The sequence below is a fragment of the Colossoma macropomum genome, unplaced genomic scaffold, assembly GCF_904425465.1.
Source record: "Colossoma macropomum unplaced genomic scaffold, Colossoma_macropomum, whole genome shotgun sequence".
NCBI classification, from domain to species: Eukaryota; Metazoa; Chordata; class Actinopteri; order Characiformes; family Serrasalmidae; genus Colossoma; species Colossoma macropomum.
The window spans coordinates 40362710-40384485 of record NW_023494788.1 but is presented as its reverse complement, the minus strand read 5'-3'; the positions used below and the strand labels follow the sequence as shown (position 1 = coordinate 40384485).

The window sequence follows — 21776 nt, the reverse complement described above, 5'->3', positions numbered from 1 at the left end:
TTCGCTTTCAATCTTTAATGCGTCCGAATGAGCGAAGGCAGCAGGCTCCTATTTTAGGCCGCTGTTTACATTGCATGTCTGTTTGAATTAGCCAGAGCATGCGCGTGTTGTTCTCCTGCAGGGCTCGTTATCGCACTGGCCAGGGTCTGCTAAGTGGCCTCGGTCAGAGCCGTCCCGCACCCTCCCCGACCCACAAGCCTCTGTCACAGGGCCTTTCTCGCAAGGAGAAAGCTGTTTGCCTGGCACGGTCAAACATTTACCTGTTAATGCCTGTCCAAACACTATCGTAAGAGTCAATATTGGCGCTCGGTTGCCGAAATGAGCATAAAAGGAGGAGCTTCTTCTTTTTTTTCCTCTATTTCTAGGGTGCAGAGATGGGGGTTGACAGATTTCGCATGATGTTCCAGGAGTTATTTTGAGCGTCGGCTGTTACTGCTGTCTGCTCGCCCCTTTTTCTTTCCTGGAATAATGTGTTGTAGCACAGCTATTCGGAGCTGTGAAGGAGCGGGAGTGCTCGGTGCGCTGCATGCAGTGCGTTTGGTGCCTAATGAGGAGAGTATGTGTGGAAGAGAGAGAGGGAGAGGAGAGAGTGAATATCACAGTAATGGCCTAAAGGTATTTCTCTGCGTCTCATAGTGCAAGAGTGGGAGTTGGCCTGCCTGAAGATATGCTTGCCATTTAATCTATGGCTGTGTGTCTTGATTCCGAGCCTCTGCATGCTGTGGGCTGCATCTCTAAATCCTAACGAGACAGAAATCTTTAAAAGCTCAGAGGCTGCACTCCATAAAAACATAGTATCGGATTGCTCTTAAACTATACGGGGCCTTTTTACCAAGTGACCAATATATCAGTTTAAAGCTGTTCGCCTGATTCGCCACTCCAAAATTGGACATGATTCCTCACCATTAGGGCCCAGGCACAGTCACGTCTGCCAGTAGACAGTGGGGTCCAAATGTCCGTAAGCACTGGTGAAAATGCTTCTATTTTGCACTCTTTTTTTAATGAATACAACATATTTTATTGCAAATGATGCTACCAGCATAACAAATTGAGTGAAAAATAGAAAAAGTGGTACTAACTTTTAAATATTTAAATAAATTCCAGAATTTCCTACTAGTATTTGATGAGTTTCCCTCTTGGTTTAATAACAGCGTGCACTCGAGCTGGAACTGACTCCACAAGTTTGTGCAAAAGCCTCTGATCAGTAGATCAAATGCTGCCGAGAGTCGTCTGAACACAAGCTTCACTGGAAGGCATAAGACTAAAAAAAAGGCCTTCTGTATAAAAACCTTAACATGGTCAGTGTCCCAAATTTGCTTCAGTTTGAGCAGTGACCAAGAAATAGTGGAGAATCTCCAACACACACACACATTATCTAAGACGCTTATCTTTCTGGGTCATGGGGGGAGCTGGAGTCTATCCCAGCGGTCATTGGGGAAGCAGGAAACACCCTGAACAGGTCGCCAGTCCATCACATGACAGAGAATCTTCAATAGTTCTTCTTTATTTTGTTTGTAACTTTTCTTTGTTTTCTAAAACCTGCTGTTGTTTAGTTCTGGGCTTAAATGGAAATCTTGTATTTTTTAACGTGATCTCAGACTTGTGGGCACCCTGTATTTTCAAAAACAAAATTACATTCATTTTAATGGAAATTGCATTAACTTCTGAGGCGAAAACATTTTGCGAGCGACATTCTGCATCGAGTTCAACTTTGGTGAACTTTGAGTTTGACATTCGGTCAGAAGACTGTATTATTATCTTTACTTTTGTGGCTCTACTGTTTGTTTTAAACGAGTTGGTCAGCTTGCTAACTGCTGTTTTAACACCTTGGCTAACCGCAGCTGCACACAAGTCACCTCACTGCCACTACAGATCAGTGTGCAGCACTATGCTGTGGCAAGTATATAGTTATGTGATATAATTATGTTCATATATGGTTTTTGCTGCTTATTGTATGCGAGTTAGCCAGCTTGCTCACTGCACTAATATGAAGGATTTTTATCCTGTGCGACTACAGCTTTATAAAGTCATTACAAATAGATTTGTGGGACTTTATTACCCTCTCTCCAACTTTTCTTTTTCTCATCACTTTCTTTTTCAGCCTTTTTCTCATTGTGCTGGACTACATGACCCTTTTGCACAGGTTCCGATTCAGGGTGTGGGGCAGGATTGTCTGTCACAGATCCAGGGATAGACACTGCTTTTTGCTCGATGGCCCTGACCACAACATTTCACACTTTTTTCACAGAGCCTCTGTCTCGAGTGACCACTTGCCTGATTTTTTGCCGTTAGTCTTTCCATTTTAACAAGCCTGCTTGGCTGGACATGCAACTAATCAGACAAACCAATTTTTGTCACAGTTCATTAACTGTGACCACTCCGATAGCGAACAGCGATAGTGACCATGGTGGTCCCCCTTGCTGAGCTGGTCCACCTGGCATTGGCTAAAGTTTGCAAAAGTTTAAGGACACTTTATTGGTGGTTTATTGAGGTCTTGTTTTTTAGTCAGTGAAGCCCAAATAAGACGCTTCTAAATGGTTTATTCATTATTCATTAAGACTGTATTAATGCATAACTGGAGGTCCGCTTTGCAAAAATCACAAATAATTGCATTATTATTTGTAATAATACCCAGTAATCACTTTAATACTTGGTTATGCAAATTATTGAGCATGAGTTAATCACCTGGATATTCGTCTTATTAGTGTATAACTGGCAACATTTTATTTCTAAAGGTTCTAGATAACATCAAGGGCCTACTAAACAAGTTTTCACATCACGTTTTTGATGGCAGAACGATTGAAAACTCTTCCATACAAGAGTTCAGTTTGTCTGCATTTGATTGCTAAAATAGACTGAAATTACCTTAAATATTCTGAGCTTGCATGTTCTTGGCTACCCAAGAAAAAACACAAAATAATCCTAAAATATGGGATGCCGATGACTTTTTGGAAAGGAATATGGATTACACCTTATAGTATTAGTGATTTATTAATCTCTTGTTTGCTCAAAAACAGAAGTCAGTTGATGCTACACAGTTGCCGCTTACACAGAAATAAGATGTAAATTTAGGTGATTAGTTCATGCCCAGTTATTTGCATAACAAGATCTTAACAAAGTGTTTATTACATATAACAGACCTCCAATTATGTACTAATCCTGGCCATAATGAATAAAGCTTAATGTACAGTAAATGAACCATTTAGAAGTGTCTAACTGGAACTGAACAAAGAACAACACCTTAATAAAACACCACCAGTGTGTGTTCCTTAAAATAAAGTGATACCCCTGTCACCACAGAAGGTAACCCTACTTAATGAAATAACCTAGACTTGATCTATAGGGGGCCTGTTTGGCGAGGGGGCCACCATGGTCACCACAATGACAATGGGCCTCATTCACCAACAAAGGTGAGATCAGTTCTGTGCTTTAAGAACACATCGTGAATCTGACATAGACTTTTTCTTAGAACCTTTCTCAAGAACACACTTAAGAACAAACTTAAGAGGATACTGGTGAATGAGGCCCGATGCTCTTATCAAGATTATAAGGTTTTCACAGCAACACCTGACTGTTCTTTGATATAATGGTATAACAAACATGTTTCTATTATTCTAAATTCTTCATTTTGGCTACGAGATGGATGAGCGTGGTGACCCCAGTGACCCAAGTGTCCAGTGCAGATTTTTCTGTCTCTAGTCCTGCACAAATGAAACTTGTCCATCACAAATCGAGCCGCCTTGTCCACACAAGCTCCCATCGGCTGAAATCGTGCTGCGAAGGCAAGCCTTCCATCCCTCCACGTTTCATGGTCGAATCCCGTATATTGTGCAAGACTGTAAATTCTCTCCTCGCGCAAGTCAGATTACAATTTTGATTCATGCTTTTCAGAGCACGGCCTCGTTTCCCGACTAGCGCACTCCTCCTCTCTGAGCCTCGTTGCCGAGCATGCCCATGGTGGGGTTATTTTGAGGCTTCGGCTGGCTTGTCCAAAAATAGACGATAAACATGGCTGTCTAGTGCGTACCCTTGGCTTCAGCCTCGCTCGGTGGTAGGTTGTTTTTTATTGCTCTCAAAATATCTTTTCTCTCTCTCTCTCTCTCTCCCCCTCTCTCTCACCCTCTCTCTCTCCTGAACGTAATGCAAACCGAGGGAATCATTTATACTCGACACACTGGAGTGAACCCATTTGGCTGCAGTATGCGGGCGAGGAATCAGAAAAACACTTTAACGGGTGTTGAATCTAATGAGATTAGCGAAGAGGCTTACGCAGACAAGACATTGAGATAAACAGCGATAACCCAATAATAACTCATTATTCCTTCCATCTCTGAATCGGCGAGAGTCACAGCTCACTGGCGTCTCGTGTTGGTGTACAGAGTCGTCGTGCATGACTGTCTCCGTGTTGTTGTTATTATTGTCATTATAGTGCGGAGAGAAAGGGAAGCTGCGAACGCGATGCTCAGATGTGTGCTGTGGTGGGGGGTGGGGGGGGCGTGCCTCTGCCTGTCTCACGCAGGCCTGCCAATGTAGACAGGGCACTGGGACGTCCCCTAGACAGAACAGGAAGAAGGGAGGGGGGCAGGCCGAGGAAATAAAGGAGGGCATCAAGCAGGGAGAAAGACAGGGCGTCATAAACGGGAGTTAAGAAAGACAGCATGATTCAGTGGGGGGAGGAGGAGAGGGGTAGAATACACAGAGATGCAAGAGAAGTGGGGGGAAACAAGGAAAGAGGAAGGGAGGGAGGGAGGGAGGGAGGGGTGAAGGAGGGAAGAGGCACGCCAGGAGGACAAGCGGGAGGGAGTGATGGAGGGAGAGAGAGATGTTGAGAGGCAGGTTGTAAAATATGGCACAAAGATATTGCGGCAGTGTCTCGTACACCTGCTGAAAGTGTTTCCGAAGCAGATGTGTGATGTCTGAATATCAAAGATTAATCTTTTAAAGTTGTCACCAGTGCTGTCAAAAGCAGAGTGTAATTGGGTGTTAATTATTTCGTGCTCACGGCTCATTGAAACATTTTCTGCTGAAAATGCAGATTGAAAAATTTCAGTAGACACCACATTTGTTTATACGCACGATTATGATTTGAATTTGATGACTAGTCGTGCACTGTAAAAAAGGGACTGTGCATCCTGGAAAGCAATTAAATGTTTTTCTGTATTTCTTACAAAGCCCATGTAATGTGATCATTTCCTCAGTATAGATGCGTAGGTGCTAATATTGCTGTGACACAGTTTTGCTGCTCGTTCACACTTTCCTAGAACAGTTGAACGTGAACTGCTGTATTCATACATTTCTCATATTATTTTGCAGTTCTTTTCAAGCAATTATATATAAACAGACACTGTTATTTCGTTCTAAATATAATAATAATGGTGACACTTTTTGGAGTGGTCCTTTGTAGCTAATTAATAAACTCTTAACAGATTATCAGTAACACATCAACAACAAATCAGTAAAGTATCAGTAGTGAAGCATCTGAATACACTGAAGTGAATATCTTGTAGATGTTCTGTTGATACGTATTTACATTAAGTAGATGTGTTGTTTATATGTTACTTCCATTATGCAAAACCCAACCTTACCAAACCTAACCCTCACCCTGGCCCTAATCCTAATACTAACCCTCACCCTGGCCCTAATCCTAAACCTAATCTTAACCGCAACCCAAAACCTAATCCTAACCCTCACCCTGGCCCTAATCCTAACCTTAACCTTAACCTCTACCCAAACCCTAATCCTAACCCTCACCCTGGGCCTAATCCTGACCCTAACTTTAACCTCTACCCAAAACCTAATTCTAACCCTCACCCTGGGCCTAATCCTAACCCTAACTTTAACCTTTACCCAAAACCTAATACTAACCCTCACTCTGGCCCTAACCCTAAACTTAACCTCAAACCAAAACCTAATCCTAACCCTCACCCTGGCCCTAATCCTAAACCTAATCTTAACCACAACCCAAAACCTAATCCTAACCCTCACCCTGGCCCTAATCCTAACCCTAAACTTAACCTCAAACCAAAACCTAATCCTAACCCTCACCCTGGCCCTAATCCTAAACCTTATCTTAACCGCAACCCAAAACCTAATCCTAACCCTCACCCTGGCCCTAATCCTAACCCTAAACTTAACCTCAACCCAAACCCTAATCCTAACCCTCACCCTGGCCCTAATCCTAAACCTAATCTTAACCACAACACAAAACCTAATCCTAACCCTCACCCTGGCCCTAATCCTAACCCTCACCCTGGCCCTAATCCTAACCCTTGTATGTGTTTGACATGTTACTGAGAGTCTGTTGAGTGTTTGTTTCATCTGAAAGCACAACTCAAAATAAAGTGTCACTATAAAAATGAATATGAAATTAAACTTGGAAAGACACCTGTGATGCGTCTGTGACCTGCATTTCAGAACCACTATTTCGATTTAGCGACAGGCATGTTTGACATATATTTGGTTGTAGTTTCTTCTCAGAAAAAATCAAAGAGAAAAAGCTGAACATCTAACAAATATCCAATTGAAAACCAACTTCATCATGCTGTTATAAATAGAGCCATAAAACTGTCGCAACATCAGTTCAGCTCAGCTTTATCAGAACTTCAATATTTGCCAGATTACCTTAATGTCAGTCTGTAAAGCTTTAACAGCCCATCTTGTTTGCTGAATTGTATTCTGTTTATTTGTGTCTAATTCCAGTTTGTTTAGCTCCGTTACAGCCGCCGGCTCAAAAGCTTGCTTATGAGTTTTGAGTTTGATGTAGCCCTGCAGGCACACTCTTCTTCAGAATCTGACCATTCCGAAAGGGGCAGCAGGTCGATTATCTTACAGTAATTATACATACATACATACATACATGATCTAAACCGCTTATCCTTCTGGGTCGCGGTGGGGTGCTGGAGCCTATCCCAGCTGTCATTGGGCGGAAGGCAGGATACACCCTGGACAGGTCGCCAGTTCATCGCAGGGCAGACAGACAGACATACACATTCACACCTAGGGGCTATTCAGCATGTCCAATTGGCCTGACTGCATGTTTTTGGACTGTGGGAGGAAACCGGAGTACCCGGAGGAAACCCACGCAGACACGGGGAGAACAGGCAAACTCCACACAGAAATGACCCTGGTCGCCCGACTGGGAATCGAACCCAGGCCATTCTCGCTGTGAGGCAACAGCGCTACCCACTGCGCCACCGTGCCGCCACAGTAATGATCTAATGTATTCATTTTTCAATTTTTGTAGGTGGAAAGTAGAAACATACTTTTGTTAGCTGCAGTGCAGTCGCTACCAGGGTTGGGCAAAACACTTTGAATAAGTAGCAGTGGCTGAATACTGAATACTGAATACACAGTGCTAAATAATAGCAATAACCCTCAGCTTCTGAGAGATAAGATCACTAGACAAAAGAAAAAAGAAAAATGCCCATCCTGTGTATACAAAATATATTGTTGTCACTATATTCCGAAATATCTATAGTATATGTCATGATATATGATGCATCTTTAGGCTAAGTTAATGTAACCTGTATAGGGTGGATCTCATGCGAAACGTTTGATGTATTGATCTGAAATTTCTTTATCAAATCTTATTTTAAGTAGAGAAAGAGAGGAAGAGCAGTTGAAGTGATTAAATGGAGGTACATTGGAGGACAAGTACGGTATAGCGGTGTGGTCAGAGCAGCTGATGGACACTTCTAGAGTGCGTACTATCGACTGCGGGCGTCATGTGGTGATTAGTGGAAGATATCGCGTTCGCCCCATCCGAGAGTAACATCGATCCGGCAAGCCCGATGCTGTCGATCAGGTCACTCTTAGCCATCCCCCTGTCTCGTTGGTGAATAAGGCCTTATCTGGACAGAGCCCCTCTCTCTCTCGCTCTCCCTCTCTCTCTATATATATCTCTCTCTCTCTCACTTTGGTCCAGGGCTGCTGCTCCACTTTTCCCCACTTGCAGGGCTGCCTCATTCAGACAACTCTCGCTTTCTCTCACAGATGCTGCAGGACAGTCTAAGCAGCATGCAGATTCTCCAAATGGCCCTTAAACACAAGAAGCCATTAGTACTGAGGTCTGTTTTAGGTAAAGATGGCAGAGGCTAATCTACTTATAGTGTATCGTCTTCAGCTTGTCTGAATTATGGAAGAGATTTAGTTCCAGTTCAAAGTCTAATCTTTCATTTTAGAATAAACGATGGTTTGTGGACCAGAGAGAGGCTTGAGTGAGATGTTGATTCGTTTTATTATGTTGTGTTTTACACATTTAGCCTTTGTGCATATATCAACCAAAAATAAATGGTGGTCTCATGATTTTTTCATTCATCTGATCACGAGACCCCTTAAAATATTGTCCCATATACACCATTAAAGCACGAACTTATGCAAACCAATGGGACTTACAGTTCAGTCTCACTTTATATGGATAGTCCACTATAGTCCCCCATAGATTATCTACAGATGTTCTGATTATTAACAAACTATCTGGTAAAACTTGGTTGATTCTGAACAGTGGTGGGGTTAGGGTTCACATTTGGACCAGGGTGAGGGTTGGGTTTAGGTTTTGGGTTGAGGTTAAGGTTTGGGCTAGGATTAGAGCAGGTTTAGAGTTAAAGATAATTGTAGTCAATTGAGTGGATATTTAGTTGAATGTAATTTGAAAGTAAATGAAGTATCTACAAAGGATGTAAAGTGGACTATCCAAATAAAGTGTTATGAGACAGGTGCAATCATCTAAAGAACCATAATAACCTCATAATAACATCTAATATGGCTAATTAGCTACCTTGTTTGCTAGTTGGCACTAAAGTGATACGCTGCACTGTTTTGTGTGAACACCAGTGTTAAACCATGACTATTAGAGCCTCCATGTAGGAGCTAAATGACAAATTGCTCAAAAATGAGTTAGAAAAAGCATGTTTGTGATATAACCTTTTGTCCTAATGTGACTCAGATGTTTTCAGAGCTGTGATCTTTTCAAATCCGACCTGAGCTACTTTACATATGTGGTCCTAGATCGGATATGTATCCAATTCGTGGCCATGTGGCCTTAATGTGACACTCAGATCGGAATTCATGTGTTTTTTTCCACTGTGCATGCACCGTCATTCAGCGTTACCATGGCAACCAGAAGTTAAAGCCCGTAAAAGGTGGAAAAGCAACACATCTCACCTTTTTCTCCTTCGTCTCGCTCTAATAATGAAGCTGAGAGCTGATCAGAGTTAATTATCTTCTCAGCGAAGCTCGTTCTGCTCGTTAGTTTGTGCTGATGATGATCGTGGTTCGTTGACGTGACGTTACTGAGTAGGATGTGCACATGTGGGTCATTTCAGGACACCGGTTCGTCACATTAATGACAGATTTGAGTCACTTACCTACGAGTGTGAACCATCGTGTCAGAGAGATCGGATTTGAGCAAAAATCAGGCTTTTAATGTGAACGTAGCCTTTGTGACATATTTAAGAATGCCAGCAAGCCTAGAGTAACAATTTTTCTCTATAACTTGGTCCCCTCTTTGGAAACCGGAGTGTGATTGGTTGATTCCACTGTCAGTTCTTAATTATGATGGTGGTTAATCTTGCACGTGAGAGTTTAGCTCCTCAAGTCCTACTAATAGGAGCTCTATCTGCTTCCATACCGTAGAGCAAATAAATACACATTGCTTCATTTTTCATTGAGCATTTCAAGAATTTAACACTTCCAGCCAAAACTTGAAAACATGAAATAAGAGTATTACCACAGTACTGGCAGAGTTATAATTCAACAAGCATAATAACTGTATTAAATAAATATGATAAAAAATTACATTTGTATTTGTACAGAAATCATTAGGCCTTGAATGCCCTGAAGGTTCCCCACTGGCGCACACACTCACAAAAATCTCTATATTTATACAGACTCGCGTAAAGCAGTTCACTTTTTTTCTCCTGTAGGAACTTGCTTAGTAGTAACGTAACACTAGTAGCGCTTAAATGAAATAATACAGCGGCCGTATCTGAGCACACTGACACAAATGTCAAGAGTTATACAGAATCATGTGTAGAATAAAACGAAGCTTATATTTTTCTGTCTAGAGTAAAAATAGGAGGGAAAACAGTTGTGGAGACTAGTATAGATGCTTTGAACGTTAGTGTTGGCTTTCTTACTACCTCAAATGAGCTCTACAAAGTAGTAATCCTTAAAAGACATTGACACATCACAAACATCAGGTTTACATTCTAGTACACTTCATGAAATAGAGATTAAGTCAAGTCAGGCTTTATTGTCATTTCAGCTCAATACAAGTACACAGTGAAACGAAACAGCATTCCCCCAGGACCGACACAGGAACACAAGTGTGAGACAATACAATAAACACAGTGCAGAACAATACAGTACAGTAAATAAATACGAAAGACTTACAATAAATACAAAACAGAGCACAGGCAGCACACGGTACTGAGAGTATGTGGAGCTGTGCAAAGGAGGATGTAGCAATACTATGACATATTAGCAGCTCAGAAGAGAGCCTAGCATATATGAGCATAGCAGTCACTGAGGTAGCAACCAGAGCAGCAATATACAGTATACAATATACAGTATACAGTATACAGTATTTGGTTCATACCAAATGCATCATTCTAGCAGCTAATATTGTTGAAGTGAAGTAAAAATGTGCAAAAATGTGCAAAATAAAGATTACTTACTTTATCCTCACCTGGAAGAATAAATACTTTTGCTAAACTGTCATTATCTTCAGCTGTAAGTGTTACCAAAGACAGAGAACACCTAAGATAGGTCCTGTTCTTCAGTAGTTAACAAAAATAATAAACCAGAACCTTGCCTGGATTGATGGCCAGTACAGTGGGCAATGGAAGAGTGTCCATATTATCACTCCTCATTCATCTCTGATTGAAATAAGTGAAGTAAGTACAACCATGTGCAGTCCAGAGCGATACGTCAGCTTTATGAGTTTCCCTAATAATACCTGCCAACGGCAGATGCAGTAGCAGGTATGGGGTTGTAAGCAAAGTCCATTTAGACGTGTGAATCAGAAGCGTAGCGACCCAGTTGAGGCGTCTGATGTCATGTTCCATTGTTTATGATCCAGCGCGTTAACGGAGCGAAACAGCATCAGACACTACATAATCCCCTAGCTCATTTCACAGGCTGACTGCATCTGGAGGAGAACTCGACTGGAGTGTGATATTCTATAATTCTGTCATGGGGGGGGGGTTTGGTGGGAGCAGGAACGAAGGGGGGGGGCAGCAATGCTGTTTGCCCTTTGTGATTGCAAAGGAATCGATTTGGAGCCGTCTTACAGACTAATCTATGGTGTTTTGATTTGGTGAAGGAAGCAGGGATGTTGTGGTGTTTGTGAAATCTGTGCCCGGCCCAGGAGACAATTTGCTGCATAATGGGCGCCTCTCTGCTGCTGGCTCGGAGAAATGAACACAACACCCTGGCAGTTAGCTGCTAGACTGCACCTAGCATGGGTCGTCGCTGTATATGTCGTAGCTATGGAGACAGCAGGATCTGAGTCACAGGAACGAGCAGAGATGGAGAAGGATTAGCCGTGGTCGGATGGGCTGTTTGCCCATCGCTCCCTCACGTGGCCTCTTAGGCAACTGGAAGTGGCACTGCTGCATGAGGGGGGGGGGTGCGTTTTAGCTACACAGCCTTACAGAAGGCTTTGGTGCAAAAAGAGGGCTGATAGAGGAAGAGGAGAATCGGGGTGGCATGAAGAAGAGAGAATAGAGACCGTAATGACACGTTGGGCACAATGAGAGACGATGCCGCCGTGGGATCCTCGTGCTACATGGCAGCCAGCAAGACTTGAGGGATTTAACGGCCATGCTGGGGAGATGGCTCGAGAGAATAAGCCCGGAGCGCAGCCGGGCTAAAAAGCCATAATCAGCAGTGAGACTGCATGAGTGTGTGAGTGTGTGAAGCAGCCAGCGGAGACTAGAGGAAAGCTTATGAAGCTGGGGGCTCCTGGAGCTCTCAGAGAGTGACAGCTCTGCTCCAGCTGTACTAGTTTGCTGTCACATTACTGCTTTATGCTCATGGAGCTGTGTTGGTGTAGTCGTGCGTGGTGTATGTTGATCTGAGTGTGGGTAATATGACCATATGTTATTGTGATGAATCACACTATATGGCAAAAGTATGTGGACACCTGACCATCACACCTATATGAGCTTGTTGGACATCCCATTCCAAGACTATGGGCTTTAGTATGGAGTTGGCCCCTCTTTGCAGCTTTAACAGCCTCTATTCTTCTGGGGAGGCTTTGCACAAGGTTTTTGAGTGTGTCTGTGGGAATTTGTGCCCATTCCATCAAAAGAGCATTTGTGAGGTCAGGCAAGAAGCCTGGCTCACAATCGACATTCCAAATCATCCTAAAGGTGATCAGTGTATCATAGACAAACATTGGCCAATGTTTGTTTATGGAGACTGCATGGCTATGTACTTGATTTCATACACCTGTTACCAGTGGGTGTGGCTCAAACACTGAATGCACATCCCTGTTGGCACCAGTAAAACAGTTTTGTTAATTTCAGTGTTTAGAACCATAGTTTACTATACACCACTGTGTTTTCTATCACAGTATAAAATATGCACAAGACTTACTCTTGCTGGATGCATCATGCTCTTCTTCTACGAGCTTGTTCAGAGTTAGTTTGGATGAGTAAGCACTTGTTATTGATTTGTTTAATCAGAGTAATCACAGTGTTTGGATTATATTTCTATTCGTGGGTTTTCCTGTTCAGAAAGATATTTATGTCCCCTTTTCATAAAAATCCCAGAATTTTCAGCTTTGTTAGAAATTGGAAATTGACTCGTCAGATATTGTTAAAAATATAAATAAAATGTTATTACAATTTTTCTACAAATTTAAATTGATTAAAATTTTTTTATTAAAAATTATTTAAATTCAAGCCTGAACCGAGGGACTGAGGAAGAGGCTGCGTTTTATGGCTACTGTGAATAAGGGTTAAAGCAGAAGATAGGAGAAAGGAGAAAACAGCAAAGGTTTTAAAGTGTCAAGACTTTAAAAACTTGAAGGGGAATTTCACAGATTTTTCAAAACATCTGCTTAAATTAAATATTTGAGGTGTAAACAAAGTCATTCTGGACGGTTTGCTGTGTAATGGTGCGTTATAATGGTGCTTTACAATGCTGGTGACATGAACCAGGGGTTGCAAAGTCTACAGCACAAATGCCCCTTACAGGATCTGCATGTATCTGCCTTCCAGGAACGGAGTTTAAAAAATACATATTGGGCCAAAACTTTATCTTAAACTATTATTACTACTATATTATTATTATTATAACACAATATCTCAGGCATCAGGTAGTAAATTCTTAATCTTTTCTTTTAGTAGTTCTTTTGTAAGGGGGCTTCTAGAGGCATTAAATACTTTAGATGTCTAGTTCCTATCACCACTGATGTGATAGGAAAGAGACAATTCCTATTGCCAATGAGACGATTCCAGAGAATTCTGACTAAAATGGAGTATTTGCCATGAAACCACTCTGAATGACTCTGTTATGCAGAAATTAAAAAAAAGAAATTATTTGAATTCGAAAGATAATAAAAACCATTATATTTATAGTATAGACTTTTATTTATTCATTCATTCAATCACTTATTTGGCGCTACTGTTCTGCTGATATGTTTTGCTCATTCCAACTTAAAAACCCTCAAAAAACATAATAGCCAATAATACATATTGGTATCATACAGATGGCCTAAAGTATTGCAATATTGCATATTTGCCATATTGCCCAACACACATTCAGTCAGCTTATTTGCTTTTGCACAGATGACACCGCATGAACTATAGTGAACATCCAAAAGTTGAAAGTTTTCACTGATTGCTGTAATGAAGACATTATCTGTGCATGAATGATGAATTTTCCACTGCCTGTCCCTTTAAGAGGTAGGCAGTAATTATGTGGGTGTGTTGTTGTCGTAATCAGAGCACCCTGAGCTCAGGGGCTGTGATGTGGTGCTCCCTGTGGCACAAGGTCACTGGTTTATACCTGCAGTGAATTATCCCTGCCTTCAACCAATCGGAGCATCTGCTATGCAACCATTTAACTGGCGTCTTGAGAGGGGGCAGGCGGTCGAGGTCGACAAAGCCCAGCAAAGCAGCGGCATTTTAGCTGGGCCAAATGAGTGATTACCTCCCAGCTCCTGTCATAATTCACCATGACCTCAATCTGCCAGCAAAGCCGCTCACTGATGGATAGGCGTGTGGTTTAGGCACTCGGCACCCGTGTCAAGCATAGTTTGATGGAGTCCCCTCTATCAGTCGCTTGTACAACGCAAACAAATTTGATGGTGGACGATAACAGCCCAGGTCACGCAATCACCGTACCTACACGTGGTAGAAATCTGTTTTCACACGCTCCCTCTGCAGTTGTTTGAGCAAAGTTGGTAGTCAGCATGATACAGTTACCAAAAAAAGGAGAGAAACGCTTCATCGTAGGGAGAGTTCTGTGCTGAAAAAGATCTGTGTGCACAATTAAAAGCATAATTTGCATTATTTGCTAGAGCAATTTCTCAATCAGCAAGTAATTCGCATCTGCCATACCCTGGTGAGGTGACCCTCACCTGAAATAATTACTTCAATCAATCAGAGAGTCAGTGAGGCAGTATGACGCTCCTCCGTTCTCAATAGCTCTGCCGCAACTGCCCTGGGTGATCAGCGATCAGCGGATGTACAGCCGTTGCACATTCACTAGTGCAGACAGCTTGCGTGGCCCAGATCGAAGTGGAAACAATAGTAAATACTTAGTCATGTTTACACCCGTTACCCCGGAATGCACCTCGTAGGCAGTGTAGCTGCAACTCAAATACTCATGCTTCTTACTGCCTCTGGCCATCTGGCTGTCCAAAGGACGCATGAAAGCAGTAAAGAAGCCGGTGCACAGCAGGTGTACAGGGTTTGGTGTACAGGTTGGTTGCAAGATACTGCAATCAAATCAATGGTCTGGTCAATGCTCAGTACCCAAATACTGCCACCAGTGTTACTGAGGGCTTCAAGCCGAGGGTGCCATACAGGGAAATGTTTCTTAAAGGGCTCATATTGTGAAAAACCAACTTTTCCTTCCTTTTTTGAAATAAAGGAGTTTGTAATATGTTATTTATAAACATTGCTAAAGTTTCAAAGCTTACGATTCAATACTCAGTCCATAAATGGAAACTATGAGGCAAAAACAACCTGTTTTGAGTTTGTTGTTTCTGCGATATCTGAGAACCGACTCATCTGTTAACTCATCTGTCCGCCTATTCCGTAGTTTAGCCCCGCCCATCCATACTGACATGTTTCAATGGTTTCTGAGCGAGACACATCATAGGGCAGCCAATTAAACAAAGCTTATTTATCTTACATTTTAAAGGCACAATAACTAAAACAGGCTATTTAATGTAAAGGGATGAAGAGAGGTTAAAAATGGTCATGTAAAAATGAATTATGACCATGTTTTGGTACATAAAACCACATGTAAGTGGACCTCAAGGGAAAAAGTAAAATACATATATAAAAAAAGAAATGTATGGTATGGGTATTTAAATGAATCGCTTCATTCATGCTTTAGATACAGTGTCAATAGCAATGCATCTTGGATTGTGTCACCCCTTCAGTGGACCCCTCTGTGTAAACGATCGATGGTTTAGTCCAGTCAGAGTCTGTAAGACGAATGGGACTTTCGTTTTTAATGAAAATAAAGATGATGAAAACATAAATCAGGCTTTCAAAAATGCCAGAGGAAAGAAACTCAAAAAAGGAACAGCGAATATGGGAAAGTCTGTATCACCCAGCTTTATCACAATATAGTGGAGCTGTTAACAGAAAGGAGGCTTATTCTGTAGGAACTGCAGTTGTGAATTGGAAATGATGCCCTTCTGCAGTTTTTTTTTAACCATAATAAATGAATATAGCAACATAATTTATGTTTTATATTAAGATATCATGTTTTCTCAACCACAGAAATGTAAGGGAAGGTGAAGTAGAAAATGGTTCATTGTCTGTTAGGGATGTGCATGGATACTCAACTACTCGAGTTGTTATGAAAAACTGGCATGTTTAATGTTCTGCTAAGACACATGTACGACCCCTGCATGAAAGTTTCAGGGGGCCCCAAATTTTCGCACTGTTCCCAGCAGCGCACATAAAACGGAGGAAAGCTAGGACGTTATAAAAAGGCTGAGGGCAGGGACAAAGTTGTGTCTTTCTGGGCCCCAGGGTGTCCATCTTTCATCTCGCAGCCACCCTGCTAATGCTTTTGAGAAGGAGCTGATATCCTTGACATCTGCTCAACTCACCCCGGGAGCCTGGCCGCTGTCCTTCCCGGTCGTGGAGCCGCTCCAAAGAGAGTGAAGCGCCCCGCAACTCACTCTATCTCTCTAACACACACAATCCCGTAGCTTTACGCCTGCACACAGACACTCACACGCATCATCTCTGATCCAACCCCCCTGCACAACGTCCTTCAGGAGTATTAGCAGCATACCGGTGCCGAAGCTGATATTGTACGCTGTCAGCCTGCTGCACAAACTCATTTTCACAGATCCCCTCAGCATGGGAGGCCTGGTGCAAAAGCGAAGCTCAGATTATACGAAAAGCAAGGCTCCGTATACGGGAGCCTTAAACAAGCCCTGCACTGCACAAGCCCTGCGAATGTTTGCAGTAGTTCTGTCTTTCTTTACCATTTGGACTTGTAAAAAGTTATCTTAGGGGAAATGAGGGGACCTAAGTGGTCGGTAAACTTTTTCAGTGTGCACTGGGGCAGTGTGTGGCATGCAGGGGCAGCTGATCAATTGTGCAATCAGGTGGGAGATTGCCCTGAGGAGGTTGAGCCAGTAAGCCTTTAAGAGACTGAAAGAAAAGAAAAAAAAAAAACTGTACATTGCTGCAGCAAAAGAACCTCACATTGAGCTTTGCTGAGCCTTCCAGTGCATACGAGGCTATATCTCTCCATCATTTCTGAGGCATACGCGGACATTGTACAGTAGTATTATTGCATACATGCCAGTTCACCTGTGTATTTATAGCCTCCCAGTAGTATTGCATGAGCCGGCTCTTGCTCCATTTGCCGCAGAGCGTTCGCTGTGCAGGAGTGGTCGGCAGTAGTACTGAGCAGCCATTAAAGTGGGAGAGAGGCCTGACCCTCCGTCAGAACAGCCGAATCGAATACTCGCTGTAGGCATGCGTGGACCGCCACGCTGTTCTGTACCTACGCACAGATCCGAGGCCCCTTTGTTGTAGGGAGGCTCGGCCGGAGGGAGTGGGCGTGCTTGCTCTGATGGAAGAGTTAGATAGGGATCGCAGCCACTTAGCCAGTGATCAAAGGCTTCGAGTGTTATTTGCAAACTATGAAGCGGCTGGTCCTCTCTGACACGTTTGTACGAAATGTGTGAGCTCGGTTCGCATATATGCACATACAGTACTGTGCAAAACCACCCTTTCCTTTAATTTCCATTCAGTACAAGTTTTTCAGTGTTTAGTATAATATTAAATCAGTCAGTATTTTATTTGTACACTCCTTACTTTTGTGCACCGTTGCCACTTTCATTCCAAGTCTTCCATTCTTCCAATGTTAAAAGCAGTAAATTGCAGCTGTATCTTTGTAACAAAAGGTAAGATAATCCAATAGAATAAGGAAGGGAAACAACAAAGGAAAAACCGTGAAAAACAGGAGTTACTAAAAGATATACAGAAAATGGGACTCCTAAAAACTGTGCATAACCTGGTAGACCATTAAAACAGTCACCATCAGATAAACAGCACTTAAAGCTTTCATCTTTGAGAGAGAGGAGAAAACCAAGCTGCTTCAGATCTGAAAACATCCACAGATGTTTCTGTCCATCCTTCCACTGTGAGAAAACGACTCAGCGCTTGGGTCTGAAAGGATGTGTAGCTGTCAAGAAGAACCTCACTGAGAAAAGGAGATGGACAAAAAAAAGAAAAACATGTCCAATAGAGCACTGAAACTCAATATCAGAATCAGAATCAAGCTTTATTGGCCAGGTTTGCTTACACATACAAGGAATTTGGTTTTGGTTGCAGGAGCTCACAGTGCACAGTATCAGACAAACACTTTACAGTAGTAAATAAGAATAAAAATAAATTAAAATAAAATAGGATGTGGGCGGCACGGTGGCGCAGTGGGTAGCGCTGTCACCTCACAGCAAGAAGGGCCTGGGTTCGATTCCCGGCCGGGCGGCCAGGGTCATTTCTGTGTGGAGTTTGCCTGTTCTCCCCGTGTCTGCGTGGGTTTCTTCCGGGTACTCCGGTTTCCTCCCACAGTCCAAAGACGTGCAGTCAGGCTGTTTGGACATGCTAAAATTGCCCCTAGGTGTGTGTGTGTGAATGTGTATGTCTGTCTGTCTGCCCTGCGATGGACTGGTGACCTGTCCAGGGTGTATCCTGCCTTCTGCCCAATGACAGCTGGGATAGGCTCCAGCGACCCAGAAGGATAAGCGGTTTGGATGATGTATGTATGTATAAAATCGAATGTGCATTCCTACCACACTTTGACCATCACCGACACCATATGTGAGAATAATGGACTGATGAGTTTAAGTATTTGGTAATTTAATTGTTACGTGAAGTGTGAGAAGCAGAAAATTCAACCAATTTCTAAGACGTGCCTCCGGATTTCTTTGAAGAATTGAATGAAGTCCCCTGAAATGAATGGAAACTGTAATAAATAAAGGGCTGGACACTAAATACTGAAATCTTATTCATTGAGGCTTCTGTGTAATATATATTTAATATGTATATTATATGTTTTATGCTTGTTTTCACTAGACAAAAATGAATAACTTGTACTTAATGGCCATTTTGACTGGAAATTAAATGAAACAGACTTTTGCAGTTATGTGCATTTATGCAGACAAATACAGATGTACACATCTGTTGGGTAGTGAACTTAGTGGGTGAGGAAGACGCAGGCAGTGCTGTAGATGGCCATCTGACTGTGTTTAGTAAATGATTATACTCAATCATAATCCACTTTCTGTGCACATCATCTCAGGATTACTTGGACTTGAGATCGAGATGTTAAAAAGCCAGGCGAATTCTGTGCTTAATACATGAACTGGTCATTAAATCGTCTTCGCAGTCAAACATGCAGATGTTCCCTTTTTCAAACTGATTAGTCATTGAAATGTCTTTACTTTGGAATTACACGTTGTCAAAAAGTGATCTTTGCAGAGTTATCTGAGGTTTCTTTTGTCTTCCTCTCGCAGGCCTGTTCCATCGCGCAATCATCCAGAGTGGCTCAGCTCTGTCCAGCTGGGCCGTCAACTACCAGCCAGTGAAGTACACACGGCTGCTGGCTGAGAAGGTGGGCTGTAACGTCCTGGACACCATGGACATGGTGCACTGTCTGCGGAAGAAGAACGCCCGTGAACTGGTGGAGCAGGACATCCAGCCGGCAAGGTATCATGTGGCATTCGGCCCGGTTATCGATGGCGACGTGATCCCGGACGACCCTGAGATTTTGATGGAGCAGGGCGAGTTCCTTAACTATGACATCATGCTCGGCGTCAACCAGGGTGAGGGTCTGCGCTTCGTGGAGAACGTGGTGGACTCTGAGGACGGCGTCTCGGGCAACGACTTTGACTTCTCGGTGTCGGACTTCGTGGACAGCCTGTACGGCTACCCGGAGGGGAAGGACACCCTTCGAGAGACCATCAAGTTCATGTACACGGACTGGGCTGACCGAGACAACCCTGAGACGCGCCGTAAGACGCTGGTGGCACTGTTCACTGACCACCAGTGGGTGGAGCCCTCGGTGGTAACAGCAGACCTGCATGCCCGCTACGGCTCGCCCACTTACTTCTACGCCTTCTACCACCACTGCCAGAGCCTGATGAAGCCCGCCTGGTCTGATGCAGCGCATGGAGACGAGGTGCCCTACGTCTTCGGCATCCCCATGATCGGCCCCACCGACCTGTTCCCCTGCAACTTCTCCAAGAATGACATAATGCTCAGCGCTGTGGTCATGACCTACTGGACTAACTTTGCCAAGACAGGGTAAGTGCTGGCATTCCTGCAGGGCCAAATATCCTATTTTTGTCAGCCTACTTTTAATCAATGACCATTACCTTCAGTCAAGGACATTAATCAATGACCATGTGCACATGCGTCTGCTATATGTGTGAGAATGTAGCCTCCATCAGCATGTGAAAACGTGTAGAGCATGAATGGGACGAGGAGCGAAAAGAGAAAGTTATCAGGGAAGCGTATCACATTCTGGCAGTATCGATCATTGCACCTCTCCACAGTCGATCACTGGCTCCCCAGCTGACTTGACTTTTTTCTCCCTCTGTTTTTCCCCCTACTTGCTCGGCTCAATTTTGCCCAGAGCCACAAAGCATTATGGATTTGTATGAGGAGAGCTTGTAATCAGGTCTAACAACACAAATCTAATTTGACGACCAATGTTACTAGAGAAAAAATTGATTGGTCATGCCTCTGCTTGTGTAAATTTTGCTGTTTTGCCATTCACAATGAAATGACACTGCCTGACATTTATAAATCATTCTCCAAGTGCTGAGAGCACAAAAAACAGCACAGTGGATATAAGATAGAATAGAAATGCTAATGCTGAAGCATTAGAGCTTGACTTTCTGCCGGGTTGCCAAAAATTCTGCAAAGGACTTGGAAAAACCCCTCAGACAAACATCTGTCTGCGCAAAGTCGGAGAGCTTTGGGGCACTCCGCGTTTTGTATATTAATTTCAGATGCTGTCCATGAGGGTAGCATCTTGAGCAGTGTATTTTCGCAGCAGAGGACATAACGTCTCCTCCATGGTTTCCTCCGAGGGCTTCTCAAATGCTTTGAACGTGCACAATACTGCTTGTCCAATAAAAATAATCCCAGGGATGATCCACCCTTGAACTTTTGACCTTCACATCCTATTAGCCATTTGGTACAGTCCATCCATGCACCCTGCACAGAGCTTGCCCATGTTACGTAAACAGCACATTCCTTCAAAATCTCACTTATCTAATGGCCTGTCTTTAAATCAGCATGGCTGTCTGGCATTGAGTCGATGCCCGGCACTGGTGGCACACACTCGGGGCCGGCAGCTTTTGATAGCACTGGGCCGCAGAGTTGTCCCATTGCAGTGGCATTATTGTGGACGAGGGGATTATATGTGGTCTAGCGGCGGGCAGCCGAGCTCAGAGAGCACCAAGGATTAGATGCCAGGATAATGGAGAAGCCCGAGAGCTGTTCAAAGGGTAATTTAGCACAGCTGTGGGGAAGGACCCTACCACTGTAGAGGCGTAGGGGAGGGCAGGGTAAATCCCCATCTTAGTATATAAACAAACTCAACTCACGATGACCTCTGGCTCGACATTGCCCACTCCCTGGCCAGACCCAGCTTTGTGACGTGACCCCACCGGGGCAGCCCTTGTTTGTCCCCTTCCCTTCTAACCCCACACGCAGATGGCCATACCTCAAGATCGTCACTATCGGCGGAGCCGTGCACTCCACAGCTGTTTCATAATGAGATGACCCAGATCGCACTTCCTGCCATCTCTCTAAATCGGATACGTGTACTACATTATTTTGAGCCCGTTCCAGTGCATGTCAACAGCGTGTATCATTTCCCAAAGCTAAATTCTACTTTCTGCTTCATGCTCCTTACAAGCGTCCATGTTACTTGAATCATCGCGGTAGCAAAAGAGCATGAAAATTCCCATTTGCAGCAGAAGATACCGCATTTGACAGACGAGTAGGGCAGGCACAGTAACAGATCGACCCACCAGATGCTAGACTCTT

General features: G+C 43.3%; 1 protein-coding gene across 2 annotated transcripts in view; it reads left to right on the top strand.

The window, feature by feature from the left end:
- Positions 1-21776, top strand: part of nlgn3a (neuroligin 3a) — a 172332-nt gene that overhangs the window by 141281 nt on the left and 9275 nt on the right. For both annotated transcript variants that reach the window (XM_036569366.1, XM_036569367.1), the window contains one exon: positions 19232-20021. In XM_036569366.1, coding sequence (XP_036425259.1) covers positions 19232-20021 — 790 coding nt within the window. The remainder of the gene's footprint in view (positions 1-19231; positions 20022-21776) is intronic.